The sequence below is a fragment of the Lissotriton helveticus genome, chromosome 3_1 (genome assembly GCF_964261635.1).
Source record: "Lissotriton helveticus chromosome 3_1, aLisHel1.1, whole genome shotgun sequence".
In the NCBI taxonomy this organism is placed as follows: domain Eukaryota; kingdom Metazoa; phylum Chordata; class Amphibia; order Caudata; family Salamandridae; genus Lissotriton; species Lissotriton helveticus.
In genome coordinates, this window is record NC_136061.1 from 1,928,955,616 (window position 1) to 1,928,974,201 (window position 18,586).

Sequence of the window (18,586 nt, forward strand, 5' to 3'; positions counted from 1 at the left end):
TTCAAAGAATTATATTTTTCTCAGCTTGCATGTACATCGCTCTGAAATATTGTAATGGAACTGGTCTGCCTGCTGACGGACCCGCTGTGTCTAATGCGGCGTCCTTAAGGCTGCAGAAAGCGCAGGCTCTCATCGCTGCTATTGTCGACTGCGCACGTTTCCATTGGTGTGCAGATTAAAATTCCCTTTCACACCAGACGTGTGAAACAGATTGGGCAGTTTCCCTCACAATTTGGCGATATCTTTCCTATTTGTGTGAGAAAATGCTCAGTTGGCCAGTGCCTATTTTTCGGGCTTAATTTAGGCTGTTTTTAAGCTGCAGCGGCGCCTTGTAGGAGAACTGTTCCCTTCAAAGTTCATTGCGGGCAGTGATATGCCTTCGATGGAGGGTCCTGTCCAACTGGAAATGAGGCATGGGCACAGCGCTGGTCTTGCACCACATCAGTGCCAGGACTTCGGACTCACCTGAATGCGGGGGTTCAAAATACATTTGTTTTTTAAAAGTGAATGTAGCGTCCTCACTGTTCTGATGCTGAAGGCATAAAGCTATTTGTGACCGGGATTAGAAGTCACATTCGAAGTCCGGATTTCTGGTGGAGTGTGTAATGACAGGAAAGCCAGATCGCCAGGGCTCACTGATGGCGGCAGGCAATCCTTCTGCTCACTGTCTGTGTTTAAGTGGATTTGTCGGTGTCCCAAGCCGCCTTTATAGGCTCCATAAGGGCCTCGTTAAATGGGAGATGACTGTGCTGAAGAACGCTTCCTCCATCGCAAATGGTCACGAAAGGCTCTCCAATTCCACTACCAAGGAGGCATCTTGGGTGCTTGTGTTTTGACTGAGCAATTAGTCAGCTTTGTCGGTACCTGTGGGGGGCAGTAAATATGGCTGCATCACCGTTGTCATCCTCTTAATCCAAATCCTCTGTCAGCATCCCGGACTTGCTGTCTGGGTTACTTCGATCAGCATTCCAATCATAGGTATGCCTAAGGCGGGTCATAGGGAGGTGCTTTACCTTGAGCAGAAACCTTGGTTTTCATTTTTATTGCTGCTCTGAAGCCTACAATGATTGCCCTAATATTGTATCGGCGGCTGCCAGAATAATGTCCCCTCTGCAGGCTCTGCATAACACATATCATTTGATGTGATTTCTCGTGCAGCTGCCAATAGTACTACAGTTAAAAATAAATGTGTCCTTGTGTAATGTTATGTAACTGGCGCTCATGTAAAGCACTCCAATACGTTCAGGTAGAGTTTGCGCTATATAAAACTGCAAAACAAAAATGTCAGGCTTTTATTAGAAATGCCCTCTGTCTCAAGGTCTTAGGCAAGCATACTCAAGTCTTAAAATAACTCCGGCTAGGATATTAGAGACAAGTGAAATGGGGAGGTGGTGAGGAAGATGTGAAGGGTAACCATTAAAGAAGAAAAGAAAATGAGAATTTCACTTGGCAGCAGTACAACAAATCTGGTAGTGTGTTCATTTGGTATGTGCTAGTTTATACATAGATGCAGCGCTCTGCCAATGAACACTACTAGATCATTCTGACTGTGCTTGTGTGAAACAGGGTGGCCTCTACGAATAGCTCTGCAATGCACTTCATTTTTGCCTTGTGTGATAAATGCTGGACCCCTTGCACGACTCTTTCTAGATGCCCACCGCCCAACCAGGCCTAATCTGATACTTCTGTGGTACAGCACAGCTCTATCGATGCATCTCTCCACCTGTACTCAAGCTTCTACAGCAGTGTAGAGTCCATGATCTTACTTCTCAATAAAATAATTTCCGTGCTGATTTTTATATTCTCAGCAACTTCAGTATTGGTATGTATGTCCTATTGCCACTCTGCAAATGTGCCTCAATTTAGACCGGACAAATTCATACTAAAACAACCATCGAGCGTCACACATTACAAGCACTTCTGAAGTTCAATGCAATTCCGTAAAGTGAAATGTGAGTGGCAAAGTGGAAAGTGCCACATGAAAAAAGAAGTGAAGTACTTACACAAGCACTAAGTTGTGTGGACTGAGTGTCAACGTACTTACGGACACTTGAAAAAAACACTATGTATGGATGTTGGCAGCTGATCGGGGCTCAGGAGGGGTCTCATCCGATGTCTGAATTTGATCTCGGTACGGAACCCGCCTGTAAACCTGCTGTGGTCTCCCGTCGTCCTTAGCGTGTGTGTAGGTTTTCCACTTTCCACTTTGCCACTCACATTTCACTTTCCGGTCCTGAAGAAAGCCCCCAACATATACCTTTGCGGGCTGAAACATGTAGACCATCCACATAGTCAGCTAAGGATAATAATTTCCCATTTAGTTGCACTACACTTATTTTAACCATATCCTGAGCCGCCACTAATAAAGTTTACAGGCAAGGATTCTCAGAGGTATTTTTAACATAATTCATGTCACATCACACACTCACACTACACTAGCTCCGCTGTAATCCGGCATCGTAGCACAACCGGGGGGCATTCGGCCACCCGGTTGGGACACCAATGATGAAGCATGACACCAACTAGTGGGTTCGTCCTTCTTTGTTTAGCTCATAAATCAAGTATCACCTTAAACTCAAGAGCAGAAGCAGATAACCGGAAAGAAACATACAAAGGATACTTATACCGAACGAACAATTGACATGCAATAGCCACCAGAAAGAAGTCTATGCCCTCAGGCTCCTTCTTGGGTGGGAATAATCCTTGCCTTCATGAATTGAAACTTTCCTTTATACCTACTAGGAAATTTGTCATTCTATGTCAGGACAGGAGGCAAGGATTATGTGAGTTAAAAGCCTGCCCACCACTAAAGACGCCATATACTTGACCAGTTTAAAATAGAAACGCTTCAACATAGTCAGAAGACTAGTCTGCTGCTTTAATGTCCTCAAGCCATTTCCCCACTGACAGAATGAGCTCCAAACTGCAAGATCTCAACACCTGCTTATTGCATAACCCAGCAGAGCCTGCGAGCAATGGTGGGGAGTTACCACTTTGAAAGTTTTCCTGAGGGAAATCAGCAACTGGCACTCACCGTGTGGGCAGAGTTCTTCCGTCATCTTTTCATAAGCCCTGAGGCAGCTCATCACAATCAACTTAGGAGCTTTGTCAAAAACTGGAAAAGAGACCAGTTTATAATTCATTCTGATGGCAAATCATCTGGCCGGAGTTCTGAACGTACGTGCAGACAGTCTCAGTCGGTAGTTCTCAGCCGACCACGAGTGGAGGCTTCATCCGGAGGTGGTACGTCACGTCTTTCGGACGTGGGGAACTCCTCGGGTGGACCTGTTCGCCACTCACGAGAATGCTCACTGCCGTCATTTTGCAGCCTCCAGTTTCCGATGCAGGGAGCTTTGGGGGACACGTTTCAGTTGAGTTGGGACTCACAACTCCTTTACGCGTTTCCTCCCATACCCTTGATTCCTCGGGTTCTGAGGAAGATTCGCCAAGACCGGGCCCAAGTCATATTGATCGCCTCGGATTGGCCAAGAACGGTGTGGTATACAGATCTTCTCCACCTCTCCTCGTGCCCGCCTCTCCATCTCCCTCTCAGGGCAGACCTCCTCTCTCAGATGGAGGGGCAGGTTCTACACCTCCACCTCCAGACCTTACACCTTCATGCCTGGAGATTGAACGGGGCAAACTGAATTCATTTTCTCTCCCGCACAATGTGGTGGATGTCATTTTATCGGCCAGGCGTGACTCCACCAAGTCCATTTACTCTTATAGATGGTCTAAATTTGTTGCTTGGTGTGGGGAGAAGTCCATCGATCCTTTGAGGGCTCGTTTGTCTGATATACTTCAGTTTGCGCTTTCCTTGGCTCAGCAAGGGTTTGCGGTTGCTACTATCAAGGGTTATTTATCGGCATTATCGGCATTTCTCTGTTTGCCAGATCAGCCATCTTTGTTTAAATCTCCTATTGTTTTGAGGTTTCTAAAAGGCCTTTTGAATAAATTCCCTCCTACTCCCTTTATTGTTCCTCAATGGGATTTGAATCTTGTGCTCACTTTTTTAATGGGTTTGCCTTTTGAACCATTGCACAAGTGTCCCTTGAGGCTGTTGTCTTTTAAAACGGTCTTTCTTGTTGCAATTACCTCGGCAAGGAGGGTAAGTGAGCTTCAAGCTCTTAGTTCAAAGCCCCCGTTCTTGACCATTCATGCTGAACGAATGGTTCTTAGGACCAGGGCTGTTTCTCTGCCGAAGGTGGTAACTCCTTTCCATCTGGGGCAGTCCATTACCCTCCCTGCCTTCTATCCTCCCTCTCACCCTTCCAAGGAGGAGGAGAGACTTCACCCCTTGGACCCAAAGAGGGCAGTGAGCTTCTACCTTGATAGGACTAAAGACTATAGTGTGGATGACCAGCTCTTTGTTGGTTTTGCTGGCTGCAAGAAGGGGAAGGCGGTGCACAAGCGCACGCTATCGAGATGGATTATCCTGTGCATTAAGATCTGCTACGCCCTGGCGGGTAAGGAACCTCCAGAGGGTATAAGAGCTCACTCTACTAGGGCAAAGTCTTTTACATCTGCTTTGTCCAGGGGTGTACCTGTAGAGGACATTTGTAGAGTGGCGACTTGGGCCTCCCTCCACACTTTCGCGAAGCATTACTGCTTGGATTCCGAGGTGACGAGGGACGGCCACTTTGCGCGCTCTGTCCTCCAAGATTTTCTGGTATAGGAGAGTGGACACCCTCCTCCGGGAGTGGGGACGGCTGTGGGACTCTATTCACAAGGTGAAGAATCCACTGGCAGATGTATCCATCAGAAGAACATGTTACTTACCTTCGGTAACGCTTTTTCTGGTGGATACAGTATCTGCCTGTGGATTCCTCACTGACCCACCCGCCTCCCTGTTGTTCACTCTTCTATACCGGAGTTGCTGTAATGCAAATATTTTTATTGTTGAAGGAAAAGTTTTATTTCAATTGATTTTCTGCATTGGTTTCACACTGTGTGTTATCTTGACATTTGTGTACTGTGTATATATCTACTGTTGTCGGTCCGTCCGTGTGCCTCGAAGGCATGGAAAAAAGGGCGGAACTGATGTCATAACGCCAGCGTGGGCCTATTATGGAGTCGGTGACGTCAGCGAAGTCGCACGCGATGACGTGCCTCTGTGACGTCGTCCACGTCGGCGCGAAGCTACAAAAAGAATTTCCGAATGTTGCTGAGGCAAGGGGATATTCACAAGGTGAGGAATCCACAGGGATATACTGTATCCACCAGAAAAAGCGTTACCGAAGGTAAGTAACTTGTTCTGTGGGAGATATGGAAGGTGACCTCTTGCGGGGTAAAGACCTGTTCCGAGATATTCAAGGCTTTCCCATCTGACACTCGCCTGCAAGATACCAGACATAAGAGCATGGCTAGCTTCACTGACAGCTGCTTACTTGACTTATTCGGCTGTCAAGACTTGAAGAGGTTTAGAAACTTGTTTATGTTCCATAAGGTTGAATAACGAGGCTCCAGAGGGAGAGCTAAATATATGTCTCTCATCAACTTACACACTAACTGGTGCTCCCCTACAGGGGACCTTGGATGGGAAAGAGACTTTCCAAAATAGCTGACCGATAAGAGTTGATAATACGGTAGGCCAGACCCTGGGAGGCCAGGGATGCCAAGAAATGCAGCACAGGGAACACTTTGCACCCCATGAAATCCTGGTCATTCCTAAGACACCAACGGACCCATCTGGACCATGCAAACCTGTAATGTTTGTTTGTTCCGTCCACCCAGACTACCTCTAGCATTCGTTCAGTTTCTCCTGAAAGGCCAGGGACACTCGAAAATTGATGGAAATCTGCTACGCCAAGAGGGACATACAGCCTTGGAGGAGTTGTGAGTGATGATTGCCCAGAGGATTCAGGAGGAGATCTGGAACGTGGGGTAGAAGGATTGTAGAATCCCAGGAAAGTTCCAGAAAAACTGTAAACCACACTTGAGACCTCCAGACCTGCGTGATAAGCACTACCCTCATCCTCTGTGAACCAAAGCCGAAAATCTCATGATTATGGCAGACGAGGGAAAGGCATACCCCATCTCCAAGGACCAGTCCTGAAGAAAAGCATTTGTGGCTGTCGCCAGAGGATACGGCTTCCAGCACAAATATTGGCAAAGCTGGTGGTCCAGCCGAGAGGCAAACAGGTCTATGGAGAAAGGACCCCAAATGGAGTCCAGTGTCTAAAAAAACGAGGGGTTCAACTGCCATGGGCTCATGTCCAAGCAATCCCTGGAGCACCAATCTGCCACTACGATGGATGCTCCGGGAAGGTACTATGCTGTCACAGAGATGTTGCGGGACAGGCAGAAGGCCCAAAACTCCTTGGCAAGATGCACCAGAACTTTTAACTTGGTACTTCCCCAAGTGGTTGATGTATCTCACTGCTGACACAGTGTCCATCTTGAGGACACTGCAGGCTGCCCGGTTCTTCGGCCAACATTTGAATGTGAAGGACCTGGCCATCAACACCAAGCAGTTGAAATGGAGTTGCTGCTCTTCTGTGGACCACCTTCCTCCTGTGAAGGAGTCACCGCAATGGACTCCCCAGCCTAATAAGCTGGCATCAGACTCTATCACCAAGTCCAGGTTGTAACAGAAAATAGCCCGGCCGTTCTGCTCCTCCACGTAGTCTAGCTACCACCTCATCGGTTCCTTGACCTCTTCCATGAGTTGAATCAGTTCTTAATACAGTAAACCCCAGCAGAGATGAAAGGCCTTGTGACACTGAAGCGCCCTGTAAAAAGGAGGGCCCAGGAAGACTGTCTAGCTAGATGAGGCGAGGAGGCCCACTATCCGGGCCACTTGTCAGAGAAAGGTCGTGGATCTGGTCAACATCTTTTGCAACTCTCTGTGGATCTTGGGCACCTTCTGAGAAGAGAGACTCAGTGACTTCTCCACTGAATCTATAAAAAAAACTGAGGCACTTCGCCGGTTTGGCAGGAATCATAAGTGACTTCCGCTCATGTGAATTAAAATATGTGCTTTATAAAAAAATCACTGCAAAAATTTGTAAACAGTAGAAAAATAGTTTGGGGACTTTTTGGTGGATTAGTCACCAATAAGAACCAATGTAAAAAGGTTTGTTAAAAACTGTGAAAACACCACTGATGTCTGCAAAAAAATATACATTGAAACCAGGACAACCTATCTTTGGTATACGATTTAGAGATATAGTACTGAATGTGGATTGTTTTATGCTGCAATTGATGCTTGTAAATTCGTTCTTTAACGGCAAAAAGACTAAAACATAAAATGCTAAGAAGTGCAAGCTTGTATGGTTTCATTTTTTTTTCTTCACAGAAGCAGTCAATCCTGGAGAATCAGATGCTGGTATGCCAGAGCTTGAAGAGAATGGGGCTACAAACTTAGAAGATTTTCCCACGGGTGAGCTGAAAAGTTGATTTGAACTATTTTCAGTAGACATTTTCCTCATGTGCTGGATTTCTTTTAGGATTTATGTGAGTGTTGTGAAATTAGAGGTCCGATGTTGATAGCACTCAAGTCCTTTAAAGCTAGAGGCCCGAGTACTCCTACCAAAATATTAGAGGTTTTGAACCTGTTAACTAAAATGCAATATATTTTACTCAGGAAACACACCTGCTAAATAAAGTTTTTTGGGTCTGAAATCTAAATATATTCCAGGGCGATCTTTTTTTTTATCAGGCTCCACCAAGTCAAGTGGAATGACTATCATAATAGCACAACGATGTCAATGCAAGGTAATGAAGGTGATCCTTGACATGGCTGGGAGGGCATTGTTGTTGTTAATGAAGGCTGGCTAAACTAAATACACAATAATATATGTTCCTAACTCAGACCAAGAGATTCCTTAAGACTGCCATAGCTGAAATACTGAGGGTGTCTGAGTGTGTGATCATCATTGGAAGGAGCTAAATCTAGTGATGGACAGGCTTAAAAACAGTCCTCTCTGGGAGGGGGTTTATCAGGTTTATGTCCAAAGAGGATCTGCACATAGAGCAACCAAATTACTCTCACTGCACTTACTGTTCCACATACAATACGACAAACGCAAGGTTTACGGTTTGGAGGACAAGGTACTCTACCCTTTCTGCCAAACCATAGGTCTGCCCATCTTGTATGGGGCTGGGCAGACCTTATATTTTCCATTGATGCCGTCAACGGGATCTCAGTTGACCAAAAACTTCCTCATAGGGCCTGTCAAATTCTAATTCATGCCTCAAGTCACATTTAAGTAAGCTCTTTTCTAATAGATAATATAACTCATACAGAACTGGGATGTTGCCTTTTCCGATCACGTGCCGGTTTAATTGTCAATTTCCCCTTACAGAAACCCACCTGTATGATAAAACTGTCAGTAGAAGTAGAGACCCCAGTTACATAGCTGAAAATTATATACAAGAAAGTCATCAAGGAATACTTCGGGTGATCACAAAGAGCACCCTGATGGCCACCTTAACCGGATAAAATAAAATGAGACAAATTTAGAGAGAAATTGAAAATCCAGATAATAGAATTGGCAGGCATATACCAAAATGCAGGTACTGTGTAACTGCCTGGCATATTGATAGCAATTAGGGCACTGGACATAGAAAAGGCAAAGCACATACTCATTAAGACTGAACAACTTGCCTATAACGGAGAAACAAAGCAAACCACCAAATAGCCTGCACCTCGTTAGAGATCATGTTTTACTGAGAAATACTTATAAAGAGATAGCAGCAAACTTTGATTCCTTTTATAAACTGTTTTACCAAGCAGAAGATTCTCGACTGAATATGGTGAATGAGTATTTAGATATCTCACGTCTACAACCCTTGACTTCTGAACAGCCATTAATACTAGAGCTGCTGATACAGATCAAAGAGGCCTCAAAACATGTGTGACCACAAACCCTGGTGGATTCACATCCTTGTTCCACTAAACCTGGCTCCTGACTCCACTGTTGACAAATCTTGTGAACACTGCTCGAAGTCCTTAACTAATACTTATATTAGAGAAGCACAAGTAACTGACTTCCTGAAAACCAGATAAAGAACCAATAGTGTAGTTCAAATAGGCCTATACCATGGCGAGACATACACAGCACTGACATGGAATGTCAGCGGGCTAGGTAGTAAGATCAAGAGGGTACTGGTGACAAGATATATTAGGAGCCTTAAGCCTGACATTGTCTTTTTGCAGGATAACCCACCTGCTGGGTACAAATTGTGCCTTTATCGAGAGGGGGGCTATACACAACTCTTGCCCACGCAGGGTTTTCCCCCAGGGCGTGAGGAGTCACCATACTAATTAGGACCCCCCTCCCTCTTCCACACAACTAAAACTTGGACAGATCCCAGTGGGACCTTTGTTGCTGTCCAGGGGTCCTGGGGATGACGAGAGCTCATGCTAATCCGTGTCTATGCCCTGCCACGACTACAACCCCAAACCCTAGATGCAATTGCTAGGATACTATTAAAATCAGGCCCCTCCACACATACATCATTGGAGGTGACTTTAATGATGAAACCAACCCAAACCTTGACAGCACACACATTGCCACAGGAACTCGTGTTCCTACCCCACTGGCGGACTTCGTGAAGTTGCTGGGGCTGTCTGACCTTTGGCGGCGACAACATCCATTAGACTGCACTTATTCCTACTTCTCTGGGGCACATAGTCTTCTCGAGACTCAATTACTTTTTTACCACTGCAGAAGAGATATGAGCAGTGGACAAGGCGGAATACCTTGCAAGGGGCATTTCAAACCACTCACCACTGTGGTTGACAGTAGGAAGTAGAGGTAGCAGACAGTTATCAGACTGGAGACTGAATGCCTAAGAGCTCTGTGACAAAAAAGTAACAGGAGCGATAAAGAAGGAGACTGAGGTATACTTTCAAGAGAATGAGGGGTCAGTGTCCTTGACTGCCACCCTCTGGGAATCCTTTAAGACGGTGGTTCGAGGCAGGGTGCAAGATGTTATAACGCGAAAGCGTAGGGAGGAAACTTGCCAAATAGAAACCCTAGAAAGTAAACTCCTGGAACTTGAAAGAAACATTACCCCAGGTACTGTGGCCACCCTAACGTGACAAATAGGGCACGAAGTTCCCTACCTGTGACTGCTAACAGAACAGGATGTGTAGACCCAAATTCAGGCCACACATTAGAGACCCTACCAGTCAGGAGATAGAGCAGGGAGACTCCTAGCTTGGCTGGGCAGGAGAGAAAGACAGACGAGCTGGGTGTCCCAGATCCAGGAGTCGGTAGACCGACATGTAACCTCACACACCATAGCGGAAGCATTCACACGCCTCTATATGGAACTATGAGGCTAGGCCACTAGCCGATGACACAGATAATGGGATATCTTAGTAGCAAAGATACTCCCACCCTGCAGAAAGAAGATGGGGAAGTCCTGGAGACAGAAATCGCCCTAACTGAAGTACAGGACATCATAAATAAACAAAAATCTGTAAACTCCTGGACCAAACAGGCTGCCAGCGGAATTCTTAAAACAAAATGCTAGTTTGTCAGCCCCTCACCTCCTAAACATGTTTCAGGCGGCACGGGAAGAGGGGTTGCTGCCATCAGATCTTCGTCAGGCCACAATGGTGGTTATACCAAAGTCGGGTAAACGCCTAGAGAACTGCTGATCCTACCACCCAATGTCATTTCTAAATATCGAAACAAAGATCTTGGCCTCTATCCTAGCGGCACGACTCTTAACAGTGATAACGTCATTGGTCCACCGTGACGAATCTGGCTTTAGGCTGGGCCGAGCTACTTGTTTCAATCTCTGTCGACTTGCCAACTGGCTGGACACGGTGAAGGACAGGTCTACCCCACAGATGCTCCTTTCACTGGACACGGAGAAGGCCTTCAACACTGTCCGCTGGTCCTTTATGAGACAAGCCCTTGTAAAGTTCGGGTTTGGACGAGAGTTTAGGACCTGGGTGGAGCTGCTGTATACCAACCCCATAGCTAGTTTTAGGGCCAGTGGGGTAAAATCCTCATCCTAGAACCATTCTCTTGCCTGATCAGGGCCCACGCAGAACTTGGAGATTTCCGGGACACCGGAGGTCATCTAACAGAGGAGCGGATATCCCTCTAGGCAGATGATATTCTACTCTACTTCAATAACCCTGACACTACACTCCCTCTGATATTACAACTAGTTAAGGAATATGGCAAATACGCAGGATACAACATCAACTGGGGAAAGTAGAGTCTATACCCCGTAGGAGGTTCCATAGACACACGCCTAATACCAGGACATCTACATATTACCGAAGAGGGCTTCAAATATTTGGGGCTATACATTTTCGTGAATGAGGCTGACTGCCTTAGCATCAACATTAAACAGGTTCTTGCAGGATTCCGGGAAGATGTTGCTAGATGGAGACTGCTCCCCCTGACGTTGCTTGGGAGAGAGGCCTTGTATAAAATAACGCTCCCTAAACTACTATACATACTCCAAAACACGTACCATAGGATCCCAGAGACAGTTTTTAAGACCATTAACGATGAACTTCGCATATTCCTATGGGGGCCACCATAGAGTGGCATTGCAAACGCTCCAGCGCAACCAATACAATGGGGGAATTGCCCTGCCATATATCCAAGCTTATTATTGGGCTGCGCATTTAACGGTAATCAATGAATGGTGTCATGACCCGGTAGATACACCTACATATGCCCTGGAGAGGCTCCAATTCTGGAAACATACTTATCCAGTATTAGGATATCTTTCGTAGATTCACATGCCTGAATCATTCCCCGTCGTCGGGATGGGAGTCCCCGGTACATAAGAAAAGTAATGTCTCACTAGACATATAAAAAGATAGGCAAAGGGCCTCACATTAGTAACATATCTAGGTCCTTTTGTAAAAAGGACCAAACTCTAGAGAACAACCAATCTGCTATCACCACCCTCTGGAACCTTCCTGGAAGGAGCTCTAGTCCCTCAGATTTTGTACCGCGCGTCGTGCTAAGGGAGTCTCCACTGAGCTCTGCTCAGTTTTACCTTGTTTCTGGATTTCCAGTCTTTTTTTCTTCAGGATTCCTTCTTCTGAGTGAAGTTATCTTTATCTTCAAGGCCTCTTTAGGCCCTGTGCCTCCTGCAATAAGAACAGGTTTCATATTGATGACCAACACAAAGACTGTCTCTAGTGTATTTATCCGGACCACTCCTCAAAGGACTGTAAGGTATGTCGTACCTTTTCATCAAAGACCCTTAAGGACCGGGAGGGACGTCTTTTAATTTGGCTGCAGAGGTTTAAAGACCAAGACCAAGGCTTGTCCTCTGAGGAGAGTGAGAGCTCTACAAAGTCTTCCAGAACCTCACAGAAAAGGGCCAGAGTTGCTTCCCACGGACCTTCGTCGCAGCCCCCTCAAAAGAAGATGCAGAAAACATCTTCAGAGGTCCACCTTAAGGCTTTACCAACAAAGGTTTCTTCACAAGAAGTTTTACACATGTTTAAAAAGCCTACTTCAACCCCATCAACGACCGCCTCGTCGACGGTGGCCCCAACAACGACAAAATCATCTTCTCAGCATCGTCATCGTCGACGGCTGTTAAACCATTGTCGTCGACGATCAAAATTAAGAAATGATCGTCGACGCCCAATCCAGCGTCTACGCCTGCGTCGATGAGTGTTCCGTCAACATCTCTTCCATCGATGACAGCTTCGTCGACAAGGGCTTCATCGACGACGACGCTTCGTCGACTTCACCTTCAGTTGTGTCCGTTGGTGCTTCACTGACGATGACGATTACACCGACGACTGACTCGTCGACGACACCAGAGTCCAAAGTGGACAGTGTGTATGTTCATCTTAAAATCACAAAACGCACGTCGATGCCTGGTCTTACTTCACCTAGCAGTGTCAAACCATTGCCTCTGTCTCACCTTTTGGAAAAGGAGGAAGATTCTGACGACGACAGTATGTTCGGGCTGCGACAAGTCCTTCTGAACTTCATGTCAAGTACCGGGAGAGTTCGGATTATGACGAACAAGAACCAGAAGACCAGACGTATTATCCAGACGACAGCCATCTTCGCCAACCTCCCATGGTTTGCCTGCCTGCGTCTTTGGTTTCTGACTTCAAATTTTTAATTTCTGACTACAAGCAGAGATTCCCTACTTCTGCTCCGTCTCCTACTCCAGTTGTCTCTGCCATCAATGCCACAGGCTCCACCTCCACTTCCACAGTCCGTGCCTGTCGCACCTCCACGGATGATGAAGAGGATGATCAACAAGAGGAAGGGGAGCTTCATGATTCCCAATCGACTCATGATGAGTGGAATGATTACGTTATACCTTGTCCAGCGTTCCCAGTGCCTCCTCAAGCTGATTCGCCTCCTGAGGATATTAGGGGGTTTCTTAATGTCTTGGAAAGAGCTGCACAGCGTTTCCAGATCCATATGCCTTCTCACCAACAGGATTGTTTCCTTTACGACTTTAAGGAACCTTTTAAGAAGTCAGTGAGATCCGCGCCTATAATAGACTACATCTGGGATCAAGGTGTTAAGATCATGCACAATCCATCTTCAGTTCCCCCAGTGTTGCCTCATCTGGACAAAAAATACAGACCTCCGGACACCGCTCTGGCCTGCCTTACCGGACATCCCAAGCCTGATTCCGTCATCACTCAAGCAGCTCAGCGGAAGTCTAAAAACCCTTCTGCTCCACTGTCCGCCCCTCCAGACAAGGAGGGCAGACGACTAGACAATATTGGAAAACGTTTTTCTTCCATGTGTGCATTGACAGTGCGTTCGTCTAATTCCTTAGCGTTATTGGGGCGCTACAACAGGCAGATGTGGGCGGACATTGCACCATACTTGGGGGCCTTGCCAGACGACACAAAGGAGGAAGCAAAAAAGATCTTGTTAGAGGGCGAACATTCAGCTTCTGAGATCATCGATTGTGCGATGGATATCGCCTCTACTGGTTTCCGCCAACTGGCTGGCGCTGCTGTCTTACGACGCCAAGGTTGGCTTAAGGCGACTACATTTTGTCCGGAGGTCCAGACTAAAATTCTGAACACACCCTACCACGGTCAGCTTCTTTTTGGCACTCATATTGACGAAGCTCTTCAAGGCATAAAAAAGGATACCGACACAGCTCGGGCGTTGGCTACCCTTCAATTCAAAAACCTCCCTTTTCGAGGCTCATGGGGTAGAGGGCAATCTTCCACTAGAGGGGACTATCAACGATTTTGGTCTTCCTACTCTACTTCTAACCAACAATATCGGCCACAATTCCAACAACGCCAACAGCTGCAATCTTCGTACAATAAGACCTCCTTTCGAGGAAAGGAAGGACGACAGAAGAATACCGCCCGGCGTCAATGACTTTCCTCTACCGCCGCTCTCCATTTCCTCTCCACCCTCCAAAATAGGAGGAAGAACTTCCCATTTTTTACACAATTGGAAACAAATAAGAACGGACCGTTGGGTTCTTCCGCTATAACAATTTGGACATTCTCTGGAGTTCATTCGGACTCCTCCGCAGACCCCTCCTCTACCTATGCTTAACAAAAATCTGTGCCTTTTACTCCTAGAAATCTCATTAATTATCCAGAAAGGAGCTATAGAGAGGGTTCCTCTTCGTCAACGGGGAAAGGTTTTTATTCCAGTTTTTTCCTGGTACGAAAAAAGGAGAAGAAATGGAGACCAATCCTGGATTTGAGAAGTCTCAACAAATACTTAAAGAAACCATCGTTTCGAATGGTCCCCATTCAAGAAGTGCTGCAACTTATCAATTCAAACGACTACATGGTATCTTTAGATCTTCAAGATGCCTATTTCCATATCCCAATCCACAGGAATCACAAAATTCTGAGGTTCGCCGTGGCAGGCAGACATTACCAATTCCGAGTCCTGCCCTTCGGGCTCAAATCTGCCCCACGCATTTTCACAAAATGACTTACTCCAGTGGCTGCATACCTCAGGCAACAACGTCATCAAGTTTTTCCCCATCTCAACGACTGGCACATCAAGGCACCTTCTCTAGACAGCGAGAACAGAACTTCCAACGCCTGCCTACAGCTTTTCAGTCGCCTAGGGCTCACTCACAATCAGGACAAGTCCATCCTCCAACCCTCTCAGCGGATAACTTTTCTGGGTGCTATTCTCGATACAAACAAGAAGAAAGCTTTCCCGTCACAAGAGCGACAGTCCAAACTTCTTCAATTGGCGGACCGCATAAGATCCAGCAAGGTCCTCTCAGTACGCCTGTTCAAATCCCTTCTCAGGATAATGTCATCCTGTATTCTGTTGGTGCCCTACTGTCGCCTCCACATGCGTCCTCTTCAGGAATCACTCTCTGCTCAGTGGATTCAAGCAGAACGTTCATTCGACGATGTCGTTCAAGTGACCCCTCAGATGGTCACTGCTCTACAGTGGTGGACTTGTCCACAGAATCTTTCTCAAGGCCTGCCCTTCTTGCTCCAAGCCTTTCCACAAATAGTCATAACGGATGCGTCCCTGGAAGGTTAGGGAGCTTTCCTCCAAGGACTCCGGATCAGGGGAAAGTGCTCTCCTTCCGAGCGGAAGCTTTACATAAACCTCCTCGGGCTACGAGCTGTGTACCTGGCCCTCCGGGCGTTCCTTCCCAGGATCAAAGGTTCTCTAGTGCTGGTCAGGACCGACAATACTACGACAATGTACTACCTAAACAAGCACGGGGGTACTCGTTCACTGCCACTCTCTCGAGAATCTCAAAAGATGTGGAACTGGTTTGTTCTTCACAACATTTCCCTACGAGCGGATTATGTTCCAGAAACAGACAATGTGCTGGCCGATTCACTAAGCAGGCAACAAACAACATGTCACGAATCGGAGTTGAACCAACTCAACAGCATATTCTGTCAGTGGGGCACCCCTCTCTTGGATCTATTTGCCACTCAGCTCAACACCAAATACCACAACTTCTTAAGTTGGCATCCCCGACGGGGATCTCTAGGGAATGCATTTTCTATAGCATGGTTCAACGTCTTTGCCTACTCTTTTTCACTGATTCCCAGGGTCCTCAGGAAGTTGAAGACAGAACCCTGCACGCTAATACTGATAGCTCCAGCGTGGCCTCGCCAACATTGGTTGACGGAGCTCCATTTTCTCTCCCTGGCACCGCCGATTCCTTTGAAGCCGTTTCCCTCTCTCCTCACAATGGACCGGGAACAAGTCCAACACCCGGATCCAGCATCTCTCAAATTATCGGCTTGGCTCCTGAGTTCCGAGAGTTCCATGGCCTAGACATTCCTCCAGACTGCAGGGCAATTCTGGCTCGGGCCCGAGCCACCAGTACGAACAAGACATATTCCTTGAAGTGGAAGAGATTCTGCATCTGGTGTAAGTCTGCGAATATCCACCCTCTCTCTTCTTCTCCAGAACAAATATTGCCTTACCTTCTCTATCTGGCGACTTCAGGTCTTGCTCACGCCTCTATTTAACTTCACTTGGCTGCAATATCCTGGTTCAGGAGATCTTCTGCAGGCCCTTCTCTTTGGTCAAATAGACTGATCAAACAATTTCTCAAGGGTCTGTTTAGGACTTTCCCTCCTGTTAAGTCTCTACCTCCAACTTGGCAACTCAACATAGTGCTGGCTCAGATTATGAAACACACTTTTGAGCCGATACACAAAGCTGATCTCAAGTTTCTTTCTTGGAAGACCGCACTCCTACTAGCCCTTACATCTGCAAGGCGAGTAAGCAAGCTCATGCATTCTCAATTCAAGACCCTTTTATTAAATTCCAACGTGATAGGGTTATACTTCGAACTAATCCCAAGTTTGTGCCCAAAGTCCCATCAGACGTTCACCTCAATGAGCCTGTGGTCTTACGTACCTTTTTTCCAAATCCTCAAACGGCGGCAGAAAGAACTCTTCATTCACTGGATCTTAAACGCTGCCTTAAATTCTACCTTGCCAGGACAAGGGCAATCCGCAAATCCAACCAACTCTTTGTGGCTTACAGTCGACCGAGAAAAGGTCTTCCACTTACTAAATAAAGTATTTCTCGGTGGAGCTATTACTTTGTCACCAGCAAGCGGGCAATTCCTTGCACTCCACAGTACATGCCCATTCCACTAGGGCTATTTCTATCTCCATGGCACTTTTTGCAGGTGTGCCTATCATAAACATTTGCAGAGCGGCAACATGGAAGATGCTGCATACATTTGCCAAGCATTACTGCTTGGATACAGAACTCATGAAGGATGCTACAGTGGGACAGGCGGTGTTACATCATCTATTCCAATAGAGGTGAGCCTTCTTTTCATCCCACCATCCTTTCTTTTTACATGCACATTTCTCCATTGTGTTCTCTACTGTTTTCTCTGATTGCAGTTAGGTACTTTCTATTTTCACATTGATATGTTTTTATCTGGTAAACTTGTACGTGCTGTGCCATCCGAAATGGGGTTATCATTGCTTACTACTCTGATTCAGGCATGTGAATCTATGAAAGATACCCTAATACTGGATAAGAAATGCGTTACCTGTAACTGCAGTTATCCAGTATTAGTATCTTTCATAGATTCACATGCAACCCACACACCTTCCCTGGAAGGGCAGACCTAGTTCTCTCAGTGATACCTCTACTTAGCACCGTGCTTACGAAAATCTGAGGGACTAGAGCTCCTTCCATTAAGGTTCCAGAGGGTGGTGATAGCTGATTGGTTGTTCTCTATAGTTTTTACAAAAGGACCTAGATATGTTACTAATGTGAGGCCCTTGGCCTATATCTTTATATTTCTAGTGAGACATTACTTTTCTTATGTACCGGGGACTCCCATCCCGACGACGGGGAATGATTCAGGCATGTGAATCTATGAAAGATACCAATACTGGATAACTGCAGTTACAGGTAAGTAACGCATTTCTTACCTTCACTATCTTTATGCGGGCACAGGAGTATGATACTTACTACCCGCCAGACGACGATCGAGGTCTGAAAAGGGGCGGAATGCCAGATAAAATAGAGCAAGAAACTAGTGAAGGAACTAAATGACATATTAGAAACATAGAAAGCTATCGACCCCAAATGTATCATCCTGGGCATCCCCACAGATGATGATCTCCCTAGATACAAACTCCTATTATGCAACCTGGGACTCATAGTTGCAACAAAAAAAACATTGCCAGACACTAGGGTGGGGGGGAAGACCTGCCCACTGTGGCGGATGGCGTGCCAGTATGGACTTATATATGGGGGCGGAGAAAACAACATACACGGCCAGAAGGTGTCCCAAAAAGTTTAGGAAAATTAGGCAGGCGTGGCTAAGATATTATAATCTAAAGATGTAGGGGGCTGGGATTAATAATGCACACCCCAACACGTAGGATCCATAAATTGGTGGTTGACTAGCTCATTTTCTAAGAATGTGTAACTAGGGTGGACAATGCCTAATCCAGAGAGGGAGAGAGGGAGGGGGAGGAGTACTGGAGAATTAACTTCCATAGTGTAATCTCTGTATCCCTGAAAGTAACAATTGATGGTTATAATGTCAAATTTGATGTGTACAAGACTCACCTACTGATGTTTTGGCTAATGTATAAAAATAAAAACTGTTTAAAAAAAAAAAAAGGCCCATACCATTACTAGTCATAGTAGTGAAGATTTTTGCA

The 18,586-nt window shown here is 46.2% G+C and overlaps 1 protein-coding gene across 3 annotated transcripts in view; it reads left to right on the plus strand.

Annotated features, from left to right (window-relative positions):
* GOLM2 (golgi membrane protein 2) overlaps positions 1-18,586 on the plus strand; it is a 416,514-nt gene that overhangs the window by 171,386 nt on the left and 226,542 nt on the right. For all 3 annotated transcript variants that reach the window (XM_078682961.1, XM_078682960.1, XM_078682959.1), the window contains exon 6: positions 7,298-7,381. In XM_078682961.1, the coding sequence (XP_078539087.1) occupies positions 7,298-7,381 (84 nt within the window). The remainder of the gene's footprint in view (positions 1-7,297; positions 7,382-18,586) is intronic.